At 39.4% G+C, this 23,039-nt stretch overlaps 1 protein-coding gene across 5 annotated transcripts in view; it reads right to left on the reverse strand.

The window, feature by feature from the left end:
* The window catches only part of MCTP2 (multiple C2 and transmembrane domain containing 2), a 168,957-nt gene that overhangs the window by 68,430 nt on the left and 77,488 nt on the right, over positions 1-23,039 (reverse strand). For 3 of the 5 annotated variants that reach the window (XM_005294860.5, XM_005294863.5, XM_065559227.1), the window contains 5 exons: positions 21,927-22,057; positions 12,703-12,889; positions 11,141-11,234; positions 5,623-5,725; positions 2,129-2,231 (listed from right to left, as the gene is read on the reverse strand). In XM_005294860.5, the coding sequence (XP_005294917.2) occupies positions 2,129-2,231; positions 5,623-5,725; positions 11,141-11,234; positions 12,703-12,889; positions 21,927-22,057 (618 nt within the window). The remainder of the gene's footprint in view (positions 1-2,128; positions 2,232-5,622; positions 5,726-11,140; positions 11,235-12,702; positions 12,890-21,926; positions 22,058-23,039) is intronic. The other 2 variants (XM_065559229.1, XM_065559228.1) reach the window with 1 other exon arrangement.

Here is a 23,039-nt window from a genome sequence, read left to right on the forward strand (position 1 = left end):
AATTAATGTAGTTTTTTAAAACTTAACTTCCTTTTTTAAAATAATTAAATTTTCTGTGATTCATAATGTCACAAATAGGCTCTGAAATTATCTAGCAAAGCACTTAAGCACATGCTTAATTTTAAGCACATAGGTTGTCTCACTGAAGTCAGTGAGATTACTCCCAGCATGAAAATTAAGCATGTGCTTTCATGCTTGCTGGATTGGGGCCTGAGTTTCTCACTTTGCTGGTCCTCTTTGGCTGCCAACAATTTTCTGCAGGACTGGTTTAATAGGGAAGCAGATATTTTCAGACATAAAAAATAATTCTTGATGCAAAATGAAAAGGTAGAATATATAAAATACTGCAGATTGCAGTAAAAATTGCAGACACACTAAAATGTTACTTCTCCTAACCCTGAGAGTGCCCCACTGCCCAATCTTGGATGTTAAAGCACTCGTTTTGGAGGATGGGGCAAGCAGTGGTGTTGTTCCCCATCCCACAATCTCCCTCATGTAAATTGTTCAACAGCTCCTGTCATCCCTTAATTTTTCAAGCAGAGAGAATGGGAAGTGACATCATAAAGGGAACAGGCATTCATTGAGTTCTGGTAAGATTCTGGTACTGTTGAGCACACTCCAAAGTCATTGACATCTGCAATTTTAGAACAATATTAAAGTCAGCTTCATGTGAAGAACCATTTGATATTTACAGGGAGGAACAACTCTGAACATCTTTTATTCCATTTTTGATCGCTTGCTTAATTATTTTAATTGTAATTTCCCCCACCTCACATCTGCAATTTTAGAACAATATTAAAGTCATCTTCATGTGAAGAACCATTTGATATTTACAGGGAGGAATAACTCTGAACATCTTTTATTCCATTTTTGATCGCTTGCTTAATTATTTTAATTGTAATTTCCCCCACCTCACCTCCCCACCACACACACACCAAACCAGTGAAGACTATGTCCCAGCCAGCTTTAAAACTCCAGCCATTTGTTGTTGTTGTTGTTGTTGTAGTTCTGTTTTTAAATGAGTGAATACAACTTCTTTACAATGAGAAAGGTGTTTGCTTCTTGCTTTCCTAAACTTCCAAAAAGCAGCTGAAAAGATTTTGATCTACTTTCTTCCCACACCATCACCCTCTGCTCTTTTATTTATTTATTTTTGAAGAGACCAGCATGGAAAGTTTCAGCCCCAAATGTGAACTTATTTCATACAAGCCATTAGCACATGAAAACAGGGATTTGTCATGCAAGCTAATTTTCCAACTTTACTACCGGGGGTGTTATCAATACTCACTGTAATACTGTTCACACTGCCTGTCATGCTGTGTGTTGTCTCATTGTTTCCTTGCATTTCCCCCCATCTATGTCTGTATCCATCTGTTGTCCTCTGTCTTTTACTTGTATAATAAAATCTTTGGGGCAGGGACTGACTGACTGTCTTTTTGTTCTGTGTTTGTAGAGTGCTTAGAGCTATGGGGTCCTGAACCAGGACCGGAGTTCCTAGGAGATACCAGAATGCAGTTCTGTTTCTATTCTCCCATGATCGCCCTCTCTTCACATTTGCTTACAGAACAAAAACTGCAGGACTATGTAGTAAAACACACCCTTTTATGTAATTTTGCTCAGCTGTGCCAACAACAACTATTTGGTCAATCCTATTGTGATGTGCAATTACTTTCTTGGGAGTATCGAGAAGCAACAATGAACAAAGACATATCTGAATTGTTACTACTGAAAGGTGAGGTGACAAACATACAGAAAAACAGTGCAATTATATTTTCAGACCAAAATGGCATATTGCACTGATTAACTACAGATATTTCAGTAGTTTTCTTTCCAAATCAATCATATTTGGACTGAAGGGGATTGGCAACCTTTGTGACAGTAAGGAGGACTGTAAACACTGACCAACCAAGACATACATATATACACTTACACACACTTGTATGTATATGTGTGTGTATACATATATACATACACACACAACCCCCCCTACACCCTCACCCCCAAAAAGAGGTTGTTTATATCTAGATCTGAGTTGCTTTAGAGAGACAGAAAGAAGAGGGAAAGAAATGCAACTTGCTCCCAGTGAAACCATCAATGTTCGAATGATACACGTGCCAAGGTAACTTACAGACAGCAAAGGGATAGCAACTTTTCCAAGAAAATCAGGGGGTTTATCTCCATCTTCATCAAACACTGTCACTTCAAGAACATCATGGATATCTTTAATAGGGCTGGAATGAGAAGCACAAAAAATGGTCTGTACACATGCAGTCTGCTCCAGGAAGATCAGAGAATAGTGTTGCACTAATTAAGTCTGCATTACCTTGGAGTATAAAACTAGCATTTAATTAAATTCCAAAAATTAAATCAAACCAAGGCTATTCCCCAAGCTTTTCCCTCATGCAGGATTCACGTATCCATGTGAAAGACAACAATTATTGCTAGACAGTGAGATTTCTTTGTGTGTGGATGTTGACACTGATGGCACATAGGAGGGCGAGGAAGGTGGGCAAGAGAAGAAGTTTGAGTCAGACTTTAGGAAGGTGTGTATATGTGGCAAAAAGGTATGTAAAGAGGAAAATTTCTCTCATTTTTTTCTGACTTAAGCAATTCTCCCCATTTCTAAATTACTAAAAAACAAGCCAAATTGTTTAAAAACTTCTAAAAACCCTCGAACAAAATAGATAATATTATTATTTCCATCTAATCCATATGCTTTACTGGGGATGACACCTGCCTGCTAATCTCAACTGGTCATCAGGATCATTAGTAAATAAGAGATTCATCCAGGAAAACGTATTGGTGTCTGTGTGAGCTTGGGTAACTGTAGATGACTGGAGGGAGGGAGGGAAGGAGGAAGAAAGCAAGCAAGCAAGTTATTGTTTACCCAAGTGCAACTGACACAACCAAACACTGAGGCTTCGTCTGGCTTTGATCTCATAGAACAGTGGTTCTCTACCGGGGCACATGTACTTCTGAGGTATGCAGAGGTCTTCCAGGGGATACATCAACTCATCTAGATATTTGCTTAGTTTTACATCAGACTACATAAAAAGTACTAGCAAAGTCAGTACAAACTGAAATTTCATTCAGACAATGACTTGTTTATACTGCTCTATATACTAATCACTGAAATATAAGTACACTATTTATATTCCAATTGATTTATTTTATAATTATATGGTAAAAATGAGAAAGTCAGCAATTTTTCAGTAATAGTGTGGTGGGACACTTTTGTATTTTTATGTCTGATTTTGTAAGCAAGTAGTGAGGGAAACCTGGGAAAGCGGTACAGTAGTCTGGAAAGGTTGAGAGCCACTGTTGTAGAAGATAAGCCTCACTCTAGCTAGAAGACAACTAATTCCAGGAACATTCCAGCAACAGGGCCACAACTTAGGATGAATGTCCACCAAGGACTGAGCTTGGAACCTATTGCACTAAAAGCATTAACTAAAATACTAATTCCCCTAGCAGGCTGCTATAGAAAACTCATTAATCTCTTAGGTTGAGAGAGTAGAGGGAGACAGCCAGTAAAGGGAGACAAATACCTACACTAGCGTAATGTGAGTTACATAAACAGCAATTAAATATATACCCATAAAGTTTTGAGAGCCCAGAAAAAGTAAATGGCTACCAGAACTTGCCAGTTTATGAGGCTTTACCTCCACATTTGTTCAAAGATAAACTGAAAACCACCATCAAAATAGTTGTACACGGGCTATTAGCGAAATAAAATGTCAAAAGTGCTCAGACTACACTAATGGGCACTATCCAAGAACCTAAACAGAACAGAAAGTCATATAGAATGTATATGAACAGATTTACTAAAACATTCCAATCTGGACCAAGGGTAAACTATGTTAGCTCAAGATAAATAGTGATGTATGCAGAGCTTCTTGAGAATAGACAAATAGGGTAAGAAGGAGAGTTACAAAAGAGACACACAGTAGGGGCCAGAGGACAAAAGAGGTCTAGATGTTCCACAATTTCATTTTCTGGCACCAGTGAACTCAGTGGAAATACCTGGTAGAGTTTTTTCCATTGACCCCACAGCAATAAGATATGACACCTTTCATCTTGTTTAAATCCAGCCCAGCCACTCTGCGTGCTAGCTTGTATGATCTGAATCAATAATACTAAGACTAGTTTCCTAGTGGACTAGCATCCACATCATAAAGATAAAACTGCCACCCTTTATCAATAGCCTCAACAGCAGTGGACAAGGAATGAATAGTTTAAGGAATGCATAATGACAGGTTTCAGAGTAGCAGCCGTGTTAGTCTGTATCCGCAAAAAGAACAGGAGTACTTGTGGCACCAGCCATGTGCCAGCAATGCCCCTCTGCCATGTACATTGGCTAAACCGGACAGTCTCTCCGCAAAAGAATTAATGGACACAAATCTGACATCAGGAATCATAATACTCAAAAACCAGTGGGAGAACACTTCAACCTGTCTGGTCATTCAATGACAGACCTGCGGGTGGCTATATTACAACAGAAAAACTTCAAAAACAGACTCCAACGAGAGTGCTGAGCTGGAATTGATATGCAAACTAGACACAATCAACTCAGGATTGAATAAGGACTGGGAATGGCTGAGCCATTACAAACATTGAATCTATCTCCCCTTGTAAGTATTCTCACACTTCTTATCAAACTGTCTGTACTGGGCTATCTTGATTATCACTTCAAAAGTTTTTTTTCCTCTTACTTAATTGGCCTCTCAGAGTTGGTAAGACAACTCCCACCTGTTTATGCTCTCTGTATGTGTGTATATATATCTCCTCAATATTTATTCCACTCTGTATGCATCCGAAGAAGTGGGCTGTAGTCCATGAAAGCTTATGCTCTAATAAATTTGTTAGTCTCTAAGGTGCCACAAGTACTCCTGTTCTTTTTAAGGAATGCAGACTCTTTTCTCAGCTCCAATAAGTGGTTATTATTCCACTTTAGCCCTAAAAAAAAAAAAACTTTGGTGGGTCACTACTGGAGAAATTTTCACTATAAAAACCCATGTGATGACCTTGCTTTGCATCTATTCTGTGAATACTGAGGCCTTCAGTCTCCAGGGCACTTTTCACAGGCATCAAATTCACTTAAAAATCACACACATTTTTGGTTTGATTAAGGTGTAAATTTCTGGTTTGGGTAGGGCTTCTTATTGCCTAATTTAAACTCAGCTGTTTTATCATGGACAATCAGAACTCTACTTCCTGTTCATTTTCAAATTAAATTATGTGCAGAACCACAGTTCTATCATGTCCAAACAAAACACAAGTTTTATTTTAAATTATAGAAAACCTAAAAGTGATTATCTAGGTTTCCATTTTCAGGTCTGCTATATAACTTCTTGGAGTCTATTATATATAGTCATGAAACTTCCTATAAATATCCCGGTTTCTTCTTGTTATGACTTCTATTAATAAACTCCATGCCAGGATTGAAAAAGGCAAAATGCTTTAATGGAGAAATATCAGATACAACTCAGTCAACCTCTTCTTCCTATGGAGAAAGTGACATATCCCAAACTTTACCTCATGTTTCCTAAAATAAATATCTGTTATATTGGTGCTGCTCACTGTTTCGCATTTACAGCATGTTTTCAAATGCAATTCACTTACAAGGTGAAAACTTTGTTCCACTCTGGGTTGAGGTTTTTGTAAATTGTGTGGGTCTGAAGTCTGTCGTTGCCCAACTCTAACACACAGAAAGGGTCGCTTTTACCTGTGGAAAGAACAGGTGAAAAAAATAAAATAAAACAAAGAAGGGTTAGATAATGTGATAGTAGTTAGTTCACTCTTTTCGCAGCAGGGTTGGGAGGAGGAGATCGGTAGGTCAAATAAGAATAAACTGCACTAAGGTGACTGGAAATTGCCTTCCTCTCTCTGAATTACTAAATTAACAACACAACCAATATGTATTCACTGTTTTCCTCTCTGAAACTTTATCAAAGCACTTTCTATTCTAATCCATGTAGGCAATTTGTTCTAGTAACAGAGAAATGAAAGCTTATCAAGAATAATCTTTACATCTTTGGTAACTAGGAAGATCAGCCAATGTTGACTATCAAGAAAAATGACATTCAATAAGAGAGGTAGTGCCATTCTGAACAAGTGTCCGTTTTTATATTCTCCTCCACAGATGATCAAGGGTTATGAACCATGAAGACTTTTAGCCTGGGTTATAGAAATGTCAGGGCTTCAGTTAGTTCAATTTGCTTTATCATCTGCCGAGAGCTTTTTTTTGTGTCAGTTGATTATATAATCATCTAAGTACATGCAGCCTCATAAGATAAGCAAAGTATTGTGCCCACTTCAGCACCAATCCTGCAATGAGATTTGCACGAGTAGATCTCTGAATCCATACAGACACCCAGTGACTTCAGTGAGAGTCAGGTCAGACTAATGGACCCAATTGCTGAATCAGGGCATAGAGTGAGAAACTTATTAAAGGAAACATCCTGTCAAAAGAGGGTATCAGAGTGGAAGCGTTTTATGGGGAAGGTATATTTCCTAGTGACTTTTCTCAATAAGCAGAGGATTGCAATACCTGCATTTGGCACAGCATGGAATCTTAAAACAATCTGGAGCTTTCAGACAAACTTCACTATAAACAGAGTTCCTGTGATATATATCTGATTTAAGTTCATTATCTTAGGTATTCATATTTACATTTAGCTCAACTACAGGCACTCTAGTCTTACTTTTATTTAGGTTATTATGTATCTCAGCCATGGAGACATTTATATAAAAGAAAACAGACATTTAAGCAGACTTCTGTTGATTTTTTAAATTGCTGTTATTAATATAGTACCCAAACTGTGCTAGGCACTTTACAAACAAATAAGGAGACCCGGTCTCTGTCCTGAGGAGTTCACAGCCTAAGTAGAAATGTTTTCCGGTATCTAAACAGTGAATATTTACCAGTCACCTTTGGAAAGTTTTAATAATCTCACATTTTAGTGGAGTCTATTCATCTCCTACCCAGCTATACGCTGGAACCAGGTACAAGTGGCAAATGTACTTAATGATGTAGAGAAACTGTTTGAAATGCAAAATGGTATATGCCAAAAGACAATCCTACTCTATAATTTTGTGTTCTGAATACCATTTTTTGGTCAGTGAGCAAATGCCGTCTTTGAACAGAATGCTCATGTGCACACAAAAACATCCAATGAAGCAGAAAAAGTCATTTCACATTGACAAAACTATTATCTAGGAATATATATAAAAAAAAGGGGAGGCTCAAGTTTGAACTAGTTGGGGTTGACGAGGTTCCTTCTGTAGTCCCTAGACATATTTAGATCTACATTTTCAATATGGGACATGGTAACTGGTCTAAACCTGAGTCAAACAGTACCTGTGAGTTTTCAGAAAGCTCTTTAAAAGCCAGAATTGCATGCAATCATGTAATGTCCTGATTCTCATTATTACTGTAGGTTAAAAACTCAAATTTGGTAAACTGTACAGTACCAACATGCAGCAACCTATAACAGAAATACCAACCATACTGAAATCTGATCTTCATTACTGTAGTAAGTAACAAGGTATAAAATGGCATTACATTTAGAACTGGATAATTGGTCTGCAGACGTATTCCCGTCATTGAATCATCGTTGCGCTACTGAGAAAATATGACACATGCTCAGACTGCTCTTCTATTAACCCTTTGAAGTCTTTGTATTTTTATTGTCTCCTTGATTGTCTCTTTATCGGATTTTTAGCTGGACCTTAAGTTACTTTTTATCAAAAATAATACATCTGAACAGTCTCCCAGGCAGTGGAGGAAATACAGCACTGCTTTGGGAGGGTTCTACTATGGAAGCACATAATTGCTGCACTAATCATTTATGAATGGCTCAGAACAGATAATTAATCTTTATGTCTCTCATTTCATGATCAGAAATTTATGCTATTTTTACATAAAATGGCTGCATCCTTTTGCAATTTGGCGGGTCTATTACCACATAATACTAGGATATTTTCAGCACTGCCATTGCAAAACAATTTGTCATTTGCCTCATGAATCAGGCTCAGGCTCAAAGCCTGGGTTATTTTGAATATAATGACAGACTAAGTAACCTTGCACTTAAACAGGATTTCATTCTGTGCTGTGCACAAGGAATGTGTGTTTCAGACCCTTTATGAAAAGTCTTTCAATTGCAAAATCAAGATCCCCAGAATCTCTTTCAGTGTTCATTATCCCACAAATGCATACACTCCTGTTTAAGCATTTAGGGAAATGGGGCCAAATCCATTGCTTCTATAACTCCATTGGCCCTCAGTGGAGTTACACAAAGGATGAACACAGCCAAGATCCAAATCTGTCCTTGGACAAAACTCCCTGTAATATGCTGTGTGTTTGTAGGTAGAATTAGTCCCATAGGTTATAAAGGCTTTTTTTTTTTTTTTTTTACTACAGTACATTTAGCCTTATTAAGTTTGCTAATGAAGAGCAGCTAAAGTAACTAATAAACCAATAAAGGCTTACATACTGTAGCAGCCCTTTATCAGTCAGGTGAAAGGCCAGCTGAGAAAACTCAAGATCAAAGGCAAAACTTCTGACCCACATAGCTCTATCCTGGTCATTATTGCACATGGACATTTTTATATTTTTTTAATGAAGATCTGCACATTAATCCTTCCAGTTCTTCAGTGCATTGCTAGTATATAAAAAAAGTCCCTTACCTGTTCCCCGGGGGAGGGAGAGAAGGGGCAGGGGGGCTACATTTATAAGTAACATTATTTATTGGCTGAACTTTTGAAAATGTGGGCTAGTGTCTTTTATAGTCCTTACTTTGGAGAAATGCTGCTGATGTTACAATCAGAGATTGGCCTGAATAAGGGCCCCAGGTTGGGTTGACAGTGCTTTCTCTTTAGCTCTCTGCCTCTCTGATGAGTCAAAAAGAACCAGAAGATAAAGTATATTTTCATTACAATCAGACCTGTATCTGAAGTATGCACCATTAAAGATACTGGATGTAGCAGATCTCATGTGTACCACAGATTTTTTTTTTTTTTTAAATGTCAACATTTGCCATTATTTCATCAGTTACCACTCAGTGGTATCAGCTTCTAAGAAGTGCCCTGCAAAAATAACATAATGCCCAACACATCTGATCTCCTCAAAAGAGGGGAGAAGTTATTTTTCCTATTAAGAGAGAAACTACGATATGAAGTATATTTTGGATCAGATTCACTATTTAGCTGCAATAGGAACCACTGTTCACAATTTTCCAGCATTGATAAACCTCCACTAAAAAAGGGAGCATTGGCCCATATGTTCAGGCAGCCTAAACAAGTGCTTAACAGGGTACTAGGTAAATGTGGAACATTAAAGAATTTGAGGATTTCTATAATTCTATTATTTAGTTCATGAGCTCACAAGAAGTTGCTGAGACATGGCACCTCCAGCAAACAGCAGCTGAATCATGGTCACTTTGTAGATACTTTTCTAAGACTTATTTTCCAGATTCATATTGAAAGAAGCAAGAGCAAAATAGTGCCCCAGCATTCTAAATCCTCCCAATTAAATCCATGTAATGAGGGACCAAATTTTCACCCCAGAACAGAGCTATTTTTCATTTGCCCCAATCTAGCCCTCCATTGGTTAGCAAAATGTTGTCCCAACAGTGATGAAGAAGGGTTCTCCCGATAACATGGGTCACAACTCACAAATGAACATGTATCTCAGCAAAGGGTACAACCTGCAGTAAATCTGATGTTAAAAATAAACAACATGGTCTAAAATATATATTTTAACTGCTGGCAGGCCTCTCTCTCCAGTCCAGTATACTGATACTTAAGTCTCTGGGTGTTTTTTGTGATTCCTAGATTACAGTGATCCTCTACTACCATGGAGTCAACTAGTCAGTCAGCAAAGGGAAGTGAATGGGGCTACACCCTCAGAGAATAATTGCCTGTTAGCACTACCTGACAAGTGTCATTCATATTGCAACTAACATTACTGCCTCGTAATAGCCAAGAACATATCCAGTGAGTTAATGTTTGTGATTACGTCTGTTCTACAGCCATCAGGTTCAAGCCTGGCTCTCTCCAGCTGGGGATGAACACACCTTGGACCTCTGTCCACTGGGGCTGATCACACGTCTTGTGCCACGTGTGGAATATGGTTACACCCCGCCTATCAGCTGAAAATGGAGTGCAGTGTTTAACCCGGAGCATTTAACACAGCTCCTAAAGGGGTTGTGCTTCTGAATTAAAGATCACTGGCACAAATCACAATTTACAGCAATAATAGTGGATCACTTCACTTGTGCTGAAACTAGTCTATATTAGAGCCATGAATGTAGGGGCTGGAGGGTGAAGTGGTGGGACAGAGAACTGCAAGAGAAAAGTAATGACATCTCATATCATGTTCTGCAGAACTTGGGGACGCGGAATGGTTAGATGTAAACTGCTCACAGGCTACAAAGAGGCATACCATGTGACGATGGAAAAGTAATTTTCCTAGATATTCAGATGTGACCTAGGAAGACCTTGATGCCACAACAATTTGGCCACTTGAGTGCCTCTGCTTCAGACAGCAATCTCAGGTAGTTTTCCATCTATGGTTGACAGCAAGTCTAAACTGCACTTAATGAGATGGTGTGCTCTGGTGGCCTGAGCACAGGACTAGGAATTCGATCCAGCAAACCCTTATCTTTGTGGGTAAGGTTTTGCAGGATAATAGTTACAGTTCCAGTATTAGAAACAGGTACCAGGGCCAGTACTGCACACAAACATCCCACAGTTCAACTCACAAGAACCCTAATTTATTTAAGTTATTAGGAAAAAGACAAAAATTACTGGACATGCCACTCATAAATATGAAGGGAAAAGCTGTCCCCAGTGCGGTGGGCCCACAAAATCTGTTTACCACTTCAGTACCACATAAGCCCTACATTGGGGACTTAAGTGATGCATAGGGCTTGTGGGACCCCAGTTCCCAGGCATGTATTTTATCTTTAAAGCTTTAACAAGTGGGTGATACACAAGTTTTACTTTGCCTTGCTAGACTCATGGCACTGCCTTCTGAGTGATGGATTCACTAACATGCACTACACCTCAAAAACATGTAACATGGCATCAAAACACATCAGAAAAGACCCAAAATAAAAAGAAGGAAGACACTTAATACCTGAAAAATCTGCTGCCAACAGGTCGACTGCCTTTAAAACTTTGACCTGTAAGAAGCCTATGTCCTTCATGTCCTGAAGGGAGTTCTTTATACACTGGAAAAAAATAGTGAAGAGACTTTTTTAAATATAATAATTCAGTGAGACAGATTTTGAAGGACTACTAGAAAACCATAAGTCTTAGGGCATGTCTATACTTATGGCTAAATCAGCACTGCTTCGATCGATGCAGCGGTGTTGATTTAGTGGATCTAGGGAAAACCTGCTAAGTCAATGGCAGAGTGCTAGCTCATCGAATTCTATACTCCAGCTCCCCGAGAAGCGTAAGGTAAGTAGACGGGAGAGTGTCTCCCATTGACACAGAGGTGGGAACACCGCTGTAAATCGATCCAAGTTACGTCAACTTCAGTTACATAATTTACATAACTGAAGTAGTGTCATTTAGGTCGACTTACAGCTTTAGTGTAGACTAGCCCTTAATTTTGGTCCCTGTCCCCACTGCTCAATGTTTCACTATCAGATACTCACTCAGACAACTCTACCAACCCTCATCCCATTGCAACACACTTACACTGTTCATGCCAGAATGTAAACTGACTGTTTATCATTTATTTTTATTCATATGTAATCTTCAGTGTACAAGAGTTGAATGATTAATTTAGGCAAGGAGATTCAAAGGAAACAAGCACATATCTGAATACTAAAATAGCATTATTCCAAAACTAAGTATAAGATATATTTATAGAGGCACCATGAGCCTATGGCTAGAGTACTGAAGTCAGAGTCAAGGATCTGGGCACCATTCACAGCTCTACCATTGACTCTAATCACTTAAACCAGGGGTCAGCAACGTTCAGCACGCGGCTCGCCAGGGTAAGTACCCTGGCGGGCCGGGCCAGTTTTATTTACCTGCTGACGCGGCAGGTTCGGCCGATCGCGGCCCCCACTGGCCCGGGACGGCGAACCGCGGCCAGTGGGGGCCGCGATCGGCCGAACCTGCCACGTCAGCAGGTAAATAAAACTGGCCCGGCCCACCAGGGTGCTAACCCTGGCGAGCCGCGTGCCGAACGTTGCCAACCCCTGACTTAAACCCTCCATGCCTCAGTTTCCCTGTCTATAAAATGGGGGTGATAATGTTTATCTATCCTGTGTAGCACATTAAGATCTCTGGTTTAGTACAGAAAGTACTAAATATTATCATCAGGCTTTATCTTCACAAAGTGAACAGATCAGAGCACAATCCCACAATGAAAAAAGAATTCTAAATAATACTCTCTCTCTCTCATCATGATTTTTTAACATTCACGGTCTCTCATTTCCTAAGATAATGTCTTAATGTAATTCAAGTTTTCAAAAGGGAACTGTTAGTTTAAAAACTGCCACATGCAAACAGCCAAATTGCTAGAGGCTAACTGCTCTGTCTATTCACTTGTCACACTAAACATAATTATGGTGTGTGATACCTTTTTCCATTAGAAGCTGTGTTATTACGACTGGGACAGATCTTCTTTTGATGCAATTTTCAGTATTTTTTTAATAAAGTAGAAACAAAACAAAAACTTACATAGCGCTGGGAAATCTGTTTCCTTTCACTGGGGTCTCCCAAGGGGCAGACACACAGATCAGAGATAGAAACTCCTGAACAGGGGGTAACAGCAATTAGCATTAGCAGAGACCCCAGATGCTTCTCCACTGGCAGTTCTAAAACATTGGTCTGCTTGCTAGGTAGCGCAGTAATATCCACTTTACACCTAGAATAACATTGTCATGGATTAATAATAAAGAGGATTACTTTAATAGGACAAATAAAACCCAACATATACATTTTAAAAAAATTAGCCTTTTTTTTTTTAACCCATCAATGAGGATCAAAAGATGCAAATGAACTAAGTTTAGAAATCTAATTTACTTTTCACCATTTGGGCTGTTTGGTCAACCTGGGGGAAATGGGTGGGGGGCGGGTTGGAGTGGAAAAGGAATGAGAAAAGCTAGTTAGTTTCACTTTGTTTCTTGTCAATTTCATTTCTGGTTTCCGTGCACTAGCACAGGGATTGAATGTTAGGACTGCAGCCTCTGTAGTGGTGAGGTTTTAAATCCAACTCTGCTGTCCTCCCCCACAAAACCCCAATGTCTTCTGATTTCTAAAAAGGTAAAATTATTATAATTTGAGTGGAAATATAAAGTCGAAATGTTGTGTCTAAAATACCAGTTTCATTTAAGGCATAGACTTCATTTTATGCTACATTGTACTGTATGCCCTGATCTCCTTTACAAACCTTACTAGATCTAGGCTTCCAGTGTATTGTTATATTTCCCAGAGGGGCAGTGTGGCTTGCAGGTAACCTGCCAGCTCATAATGCACATTGTTATAGTCTCTGACACTTTTTGAAGGGGGAAAAAAAAAAAAAAGCACACATTAATGAGAGACAACAAAACAAGAGACCAGGTTGGGGTAAGAAGAGAGAGTTTGCTGGAGAGCCTGAAAGCAAATGGTCAAATGTGACAAAGTCTATACACCTAGCGCAGCTAACTGCCTTCTATGTGGAAGTCCAGTAAATGGAGTGGAACTTTCAGGAAGCGCTATTGATTTGGGCATTTAAAAATAAGCTGAACAAAAGTTTGCAGTTTAAAAAAAAAAAAAAACAGCAAGGAAGGCGAAGCTTTATTTCCATGGTGTACGGGGAGTCACATTTCTCCAGCGGATGTGAGATGGATGATAGAGAGAGTTCTCACTCCACTTAATGCTTGCCGACAAGTTTTTATTTAAACAAAACTTGTTAAGGTGTTGTCTTAATAGGCAAAAATTCCACAGGGGTCCCCTAGGTGGGTTTCTTCTGGGTAAATGGTGCATGCACTGCTCCTGATTGATCCCATTCCAGTTGTAGAGCTGGAGCGGTTTGTACCCATCTGCTATAAATTGCATGCTTTCTGCTTTTTAAGAGCCTATTTTCTGTAAATGTTTGGAAAAACCTCTCAAAAAACATTTAAATTAACACACACAAAAAATCTAACCTAAGAAGTAAAAGTCACTGGTGTGATGAGAGTGTAAGCCGCTCACTTGCTCTGCATTAGCAAGTGTTTATTTGTATAAGATTCTAACTACCGGAATCAATGGACATGCCTCTCACTCTCTGTGAACACGATGTAGTGCACAGCGTTAAACACACAACTAGTTGTAAGTTTATTCTTATTGATTGCACCCAAGTGCCATGGAAGAGGAAACAAGGTAACCAAGAAAAGAGCACCAAAGTTCCATGTAATACACAAAGACCAATTTCAACCCATTTTCCCAGTGCGAGAGATTGCATTTAATGCTCCTTGCTACATCTTCAGTCCTGGAAGGCGAGGAGGTGGGGGAAGAGAAATTCAAAGACATTTTCCTCAAACTCTTATCACTTTAATCCAGGAGATCGATATCACCTTTGCCATGTTTTCTGGTTGCTTCTCACAGTCTATCAACCTAACTCTCCTAAATAAGTTCAGCTTCAGCTTTCATTCAATACTGGTAACTGTATGCAGAATGTTGCAAAATACACAAAGCAAAACTGAGGAAAACTCAGAAAATATTGCTTTTTCTCCAATCTCTTTTAGAGATCACAACTTTAGGTGTTATGTCTAATAAGAATAGGTGGGGGTGGGGGGAAGGGAATAAGGCAATTATGTGAGAGAAAGGAGTACCTCCTACACAGACATAACTTCATCAGAAATCTGTGTCATAAAAGTAGAGTTATATTTAACTCCAGTTTGTTTTGGTTAAGGCTGACTGTTTTCACCCATTCAAAAAATTAATATCAACAAAAGGTCAAAGAGAAGATTGAGTGTAAGGGTGTGGGGAGGGATGCAGATGTTGAGGGGAAACCAGCAGGCGAAGGAGTGTAAGCATTGTTTCCTCAACTCGTTTTTGATTTCCATGGAAAGTAACTGACTCAAAACATCTGTGTTCACTCAAGTTGCTGGTATGCCTTGTAGATATGTGGTACAGTTTTTCCTTAGAAAATTGCAAACAGGCTCCACATCTGCACTGGCAAAAGGCAAAACTCTTAGAGAATTAGTACACTTAATCTGACTCATTTGAGTCATTTAATTTAATTGATAAGATTGCACAAATTGTCGTGAAAAATTAATCAAGAATTGAGTTTAACAGATGAATGTAGTAATTTCTACACCAGCAATCAGCTCTCGACTACTGCTACTATGGTCCAGTTATTTTCACAGCACTTCCTATACACTCTGGAAACCATTTTTTTCCTCTCTTACTGTTACACACGTGAGTGGAACTTCGCTATTACTATTGATTTTATGTGGCAGGAGTTCAGATACTACCGTGATGGGCAGCAGTTTACAAGCCTACGACGAATCACTTGTTCAAAGTCAGCTCAAATGGAGAGTAAATGACTAAACCCACACATTTATTTATGCTTTTAGGAGACCAAAATACCCCCTTGAGCTAAATTCCTAATATAACATTTCTGTGTAGTGGCAATCTCAGTTTTCTACTCACCTCCTTCCCCCAAATTTACATTTCCCCAGTTCTTAGTTCAGAACTTGGCTCTAATCACCTCTCTAAAACCTACTGTCTAATCCTTTCCCCCCTATATTAGTACACCTGTACATGTTAGGTAGAGATACAGATGTAACCTACTGATCAGTATGTGTTATGCATCCCCCCCTCTGTTCCCTACCCACACAGAATCAGAGTTTGTTACGGACTCCAGCTTCAATTCCAGCTGTAGAAATTCACGTGTTTAGCTCTGGAGGTCACTGGTTCAATCCCTGGTATGTTGGCCAAGGTGGCCAAACAAACACACACCCAACATTGCACATTATATACATGTATCCCATTTTTCTAGACTCTTTTTCCCACCTCCAGGTCACTCATGAAGGTTTTCTAGTTGTAATATATTTTAACGTGTATTAAAGATTGCCCTGTTGGCCCATTTGGAGTCTGCATACTTAGGTATCATTCAGTTCCTTGCCCCTTTTTTGTTTCCAATAATTTTGCAGTTTTATCATTTGAGTTCAGTGCTAATCTTTAGGAGAGGGGTTGTTTGTTGGTTTTTACTCTGTTAGATTTTACTCACTGCAATTGATCTTAACCTCTTACTGATCACCACAATTTATATTAATATTTTATACTGCAGGCAACTCAGCACTTGACTAGATTATAGTCAATAAAAGAAAATATGATTAAAAAGATGAGTCTTAATATTTGGATAGGGATTTCAAACTCCACAAAGGCCAGGAGTGTTTGGATATAGGGTTTTGGTGTCACCCACTCTAAAGTTAGGTATTTTGACTCCGAACTCTTCTTATAGCTTGGTGGAGCTCAAAACCAGGGGTTTGGTCCAGCTCTCACAGCCTTACTACTCAGTACCTACTGCATTGCTGTATAATTGGATTGTTTCTTGGTGCAGAGATACTACTGGTACTTGCCAGAGGCATCCCTCATAAAGATGTCACACTCACTCTCTTATTTAATGGCTTATAATGATCTTTCCTTAAGTCTAGCAATTTTCCTAAAATCTATTTCTAGAACTAAATTTGTGTAAAATCAACATTTTACAGTGTCTCTCTCTCAAAGCGTATTCCTTAATGCGGAAACATTCTCTTTGAATTTCACATAAACAATTCCATTCAGTCTAGACAGATTCTGCAAACTTTAACATCTTCATTTATTAACCCATCAACATCGTCTTCTGCTTAAAGTTTGCCTTTTATCCTGATGGGTACAAAAACACTGAACAAATGTTACTAACAGTTCTATGCAGACTAAATAGAAGGATCATTTCACCCGCACTGACATCAGCCACCTCGGTGTTGTGCTGTGGCAGCTGAACTACACAACACTTCAGATACAGTTTTCTTCCTCATTTTATATACTGATTGGAAATGCAGGGGAATTAGGCAGGCAGAATCTAATAACCCAACATGTAATTTGACCAAGACCCTGAGATTATTTTACTACATATAGCAAGGGGGGGAAAATTACCAAAGGGCTATTTTCTTGACAGAGTGACTGGTATGAGATTGCTCTGATAGCTTGTTGACCAGCTCAGAAGTGGACAAAAGTCCTAAGCCCTAACAATAACATGACCTTTATACGGAAGGTATGGTATACTACTTATCGCACATGCTCCAATATCTACAGTTCAGGACACAGAACAGCTCTGTACTGGCTCCATACTCAATGTTTGTATCTCATGAAAGGAAGATAAGAACTCCTCAAGGAAGACAGGAGAAGAAAATTAGAAGCCCAGCTATGCCCTACCCTTTGATGTTATGGTAAGGCTACCATCTTACTGACTCCAATGGAGCCACAGCACCTGCAGTCAAGAGTAGCAGTCTGCCTGAAAATCCAGTTACGTCTAGAAGAGGGGCCATGTAAAAATGACACTAAGTGAAAGGAACCGCTCCCAGAGTTAAATCCTGGCTCTGTGGAAATCAATGGAAGTTTTAGCATTGAATTCAGTGGGTTCAGGATTTCACCACATGTGTCTAGTCAGATCTGGCTGCTTCCATGTTAAAGCACATTTTACTTTAATATTTTAGCTCCTACAAGCACAGCACAGCCAATATGGATCTGGGAGAGCAAAGGGGATTCTATTCTAGCTTGCTGAGTAGCAAAAGAGTTGTTAACTAAGTTCCAATTGCAAAGCCAGATTCTGCCCTTGCTCACAACTGTGCAGTTTCACTGAAAATATTTGGGTTGCACTGTGGAGAGAACAGAATCTGGAGACAGAGGAGGTTGCACAGGTACAACCCAGGGTACAATTGTCTCCATAGAATCTTTTCTTTATTATGGGTGAGGATATAAGTGCTAGGAAGAACACAGAATAGCATGTGAATCATTAAGACAAAACAACAGTGCTATGTTTTGCAGAACTGCTTTTCAGATTAGAGCTACACATGAACTGTTCACAAAAAAAATATTTACTGAGTGTCAGGTGTTTCTACACTGTGAGAACAAGGCTTGTATTATACATCCAGAAACAGTGTTCCCCTATATTTGGAACACCCTTTCTAGACTCTTAATTGTAAATGCTGTCTCTACATTTCCTGTACATTGTGTTGCTATGGAGAGTATTTCCCTGTACTTGGGAAGACAAGATTTTTTTTCTGTAAATAGTAAAAAAAAAATAACCTAAAAAACCTTCTAGACCACACAGACACCTTTTTTTTAAATGCCAAAATCTTTTATAATGCTATTGTTTTGCAAAAATAACCAATTCACTGATGAATTCTTGCCACAACAAATGGTGAACTCCAGCGGCTGAAAAATTACTTAAGTCTTTTTTCCCTCCATGCTAAAAGAAAACCAAGAGGAATCCTTTCAACATTAAGGGAACTGAGGCCAGATAGGAAATGTACTAGCATTTGTGGCCTAACTAGGAACAGAAAATATCAAAAGTAATGAGCACGTATTCCTTGAAAGAAAGAGAGAAACAGATTCTTCTGTAAACATTTGTCCATGTGATAAGCAAAAGTATTCAGCAGAAAACATTTCCTGTTCTGGGAAACCACAAATATTTGTATGGCCGGAGGGCATCATTGCATTTAGTGAAAAGTTGCAAATTATTTGAATGCATGAAGCAGTAGACTATTCCTACTAGTTATTATCCAATGAATACCCTCAAAGCATGCTAAATTTAACACAATTAAAGCCAAGGACCCTGCCCCAAATAATTAAGTGTGCAGCAACTCTCCAAAAAGGGCCACATTTTTGGAGTTTAATGTACCCACTCTACACACACTCACATCAGATATCATTTTAAAGCTTATTTTATGTGTGTATGATGTGGAGCTGTCAGGTCGTGCCATAAGCCTGCAGGTGAGGTGACAGAATGGTACCCAAAATGAGAAAATCTTTTGCACAGTTCCAGAAACACTGCAACAGAACTCTGACTAGAATTTCTACCATTTAAGGTAATTTCAATGTCTTAATGTGGTGTTTATAGGTCAAAGCTACCAAAGGACAATGTATTACAATTTTTTTATTGGTTTCAAATGGGCAAGTTTCCCTCCCCCCAGAAATGATGAAGCCATTTAGCATGTGGCAAAAACGGCAAATATCAACATTTTGTAATACACTGAGTTGTGAGAGGTGCACTTGATTCTGATGGGACACGTAGCTTCCTCAACCCAATCAAGAAATCTGACATCAAAACATTTGCGGACATGCCCAAGAAGACCAAATTTACGTCTGGCAAGGGAGGGACAATCACAGCACCTATCAGTCCAGAAACTGTTTTCCATGGAGCCCTGTCTTTAGCAAGATGCAGAGATGGTGTTTCAATGGCAACTGTTCTTAGTCATCCAATAGGACCTGTGCCTATGTCCATCTTCCACGCCGATGGAACAATGAGAAGAACAGAGAGGACATCAGCTGGAAGTTCAATGTGAAAGAATCCATAAGCTAATAGCATTCAACAAAGAAACCATCATGTACATCAGAGATGTCCTGGCTGTCATACAAATGATGGTTGCAGATAAATTCCACATGTACTATAAATTGGCTGCTGAGTATTTGAGGCAGGTCCTTAATGGATTTAACAAAGCTATTTCTGTAACTGAAGTCTTTGACAGATATGACAACAGTAACTCTGTGAAACTGTAGAAAGACAGTGCCAGTCAGGATCTAAGGTTGGATGCAAGAAATGCCAGGTGATTGGTGGATGCTCTGTGCCTCCATGGAAAAAGTTTCTGAACATGGCATCCAGCAAGCAGCCGCTTGTCAAATTTCACTGTGAGGAGATGGTTCAAAATGCACCTGAGAGTGTAGAAGCCCACTCTACACAAACGTCCTTCTTGGTGGAGGCTTTTCCAATGAAGAAGTAGCAAAGTCCATCACCAGCAGAGGTGTTATAGAAGCCCAAGACTTGTACAGTACTCAAGAGGAGGTGGACACAAGGATGCTTCTGCATGCTGTATGCACCAATACGGCTCTTGGGGTTCTTGGGGGGGGGGGAGGAGGGGGTCAAAGGAAAAAGGAACCTTAGTAATTAGATCAACTGATATAGATGTTTTGGTCCTTGCTGTTCACTACTTTGGAGAAATGGAACACATAGATAAGGGTGTCTAGTTCCATCCACATGTTATCAGCACAACTGATAAGTGTCACTTCATACCTGTACATACAATTTTTGATAGATTCATTCCTGACTCTGCAACATATTTCCTGCTGGTCACGAATTAAAAGGTTGTGACTTTGTGTCATTCCTATTTGGTATTGGGAAATGCCGCAACAAACAGAGCTTATCGTTTCAGAGATCTTGCCAAATGAGAGAGTGATAGGCAAGCTACAATTTCTGGTAGCAATTAAGGTGGTAGCAGTGCAAGAAAAAAAACAGAAACCTAAACTGCTTGTGCCTCAATCTAACCATCAAAAAAGGACAAGTCACTGGCCAAACTCTCACCATGCGAGGATAGTTTTGACAAGCATGTCAAAAAAGCATCTTGACAAACAAAGATTTGGATGTCTTTGCACATGGGTAAATGAGATATTGGTTAACCTTTACACGGATGGAAAAATGTGGATAATGAAGTATTTTCCATATTCTTCAAGGGCCCAGTGGCATTTGGGCTTCTACAAGACCTTATTTGTGACTGTACCAGAAGAAGTCACTGCACAATGAACTGTGTCTGTTTTCAGAACAATCTTCCTTGCACAGAATGCAATGAAGATAGTGGTAACCCACACACTGTTGACAGTTGACAGAGATCATAGTGATGAACCATATGACGATAATGATGTTGACTAGACATGTCACCAGAGCTATTACATTTCAATGATACCTGTACACATTTATTATTAGATTTTGTTTTAACCCTTAGATGATTGTTGTGATGCTTTGTGGTCATTAAACTAACAAACGATTACAAATATTTCAAAGTGGTCATTTTAACATGTTGATGGTGTCATTGTTTATCCCTGTTCCTATGGTAATGACACCACTTGATACCTCCACATCATACCTCATCTTAAAGTAGACATAATAAGCTTTCAAATGATGTAATATGTGTGTGTGTTTAGAGAGGGTACATTAAGTTGACCAAATCAGCAATGTCTGCCACTCACCTAAACTTATCCGCTAAGACACTGATCCTGAAATTGGATATGCACAGGTAGACGCATGGGGGGCTCCACACAGCTACAAGTGTCTGTCTGTGTAGATCCAATTTCAGGATGAGGGACTGAGTAGTGACACAGCAAGGTCAAACAAAGGAGAAGACAATGAGGAGGAATGTATGACAAGGGTTACAAAAGATAATGAGACCTCTAGTCTAATACAAACAGGATGGGACTTGATGGGAGGGGAAGGAGAGGACAAAGAGATAGGATATACACTTCCCTATTATGAAAATATAAAAAGCTCAAATATGAATTCTTAAAAGAAAAAATCTCATCAGCAAAGGTGATGCCAAATCCCATCACTTGTGAAATTTAAAGCATAACGGGAAATCTTAGAGAATATTCAGTAGGGAAAAAATCCTGTATTGGCCACAGGCCAGACTCGATTACCCAACAGGCCAGACTACAATGAATTTGTGAAACAGAATGAAATTGTGTAGGTATGTGAGTCACAAGCTCTGCTCAAGTAACCAGCATGTTATGTTAGAACACAACACATGTAGGTATTTATATTGCTCCCCTCACAGCAGCATCTGGGTGCTGTCAGAATAATGTAAAGCAAAGTATAATGCTACTCTGGACAGTACAGAACAGGTTACATTGTTAACATTTAATTTTAAAAATACCATCACATCATCATCCACACTTTAAAAACTTACATTCCCAAAAGCTCCTCATGCTTTTTGTTATCCTCTCCCCAGACCTCAATGTCCAACATATCCTTCCTGTCAGAGAAGTAGTGAAAATCAAACTGTTCCCTCCACTGAGGATTTGCACTCTTACACAGTGTCTAGAAAACATGCAGTTATAATATTTACTTTTCTTAAATGGCACTTATTTCCACAGTTAGGTATACATCAATTTCATCTACAAGAGCAAGGCCAGATGTTTGAGCATCAAGTACCAAGAGGAGCATCCCCAGCAAGGCTCTGCAGCTATCATGCAGATCCACATTTCTCTTAAAAGTGTTTTCTTCCCCATAATGATAAATAGAAAAGCATAATGTGACTGTGTGGTGGGAGAAATGCTCATATAGGAAAGTGGAACCAACATCTCCAGTTTAAATAGACCACAGGCCTGGATCAATGTCACTTAACTTGGCATAAATCAGGGGCAAGCCCTTGGAAGTCAGTGAGGTTGAACAGGTTTGAATGAGATCAGAATCAGGTCCCAGGTTTTCATTCTTTTATGTTAAAATAAACCTTAGCAGAGGCGGGAATGAGCAGTTAGGACCTCATCTTGCAAATATTTATACACACAAGTAACTTTATGCATGCAAATAGTTCCATTAAATTCAGTGAGACTATTCATGTGCATAAATTTACTCAGGAACATGAGTGTATGCTAGATGAGGACCTTAATATTTCTTGCAATACACAATATATTAGATTAGGTTCGGCCGATCGCGGCTCCCACTGGCCGCAGTTCACCACTCCAGGCCAATGGGGGCTGCTGGAAGCGGCACCGGCTGAGGGATGTGCTGGCCACAGCTTCCCGCAGCCCCCATTGGCCTGGGATGCTGAACCGCAGCCAGTGGGAGCCACGATCAGCCGAACCTGCGGACGCGGCCGGTAAACAAACCGGACCGGCGCGCCAGGGGGCTTACTCTGGTGGGCTGCGTGCCAAAGGTTGCTGATCCCTGTATTAGATTATATTGGAAGTACACCAGCTGTTCTTCTATATGTCATTGACCATTACAAGAGACAGGATATTGGATTACCTGCACCACTGCTATGGTCTCCCTCCTCTTGTCTGCTTTTGTGTGATGTGTG

Source organism: Chrysemys picta, chromosome 10 (assembly GCF_011386835.1).
Source record: "Chrysemys picta bellii isolate R12L10 chromosome 10, ASM1138683v2, whole genome shotgun sequence".
NCBI classification, from domain to species: Eukaryota; Metazoa; Chordata; order Testudines; family Emydidae; genus Chrysemys; species Chrysemys picta.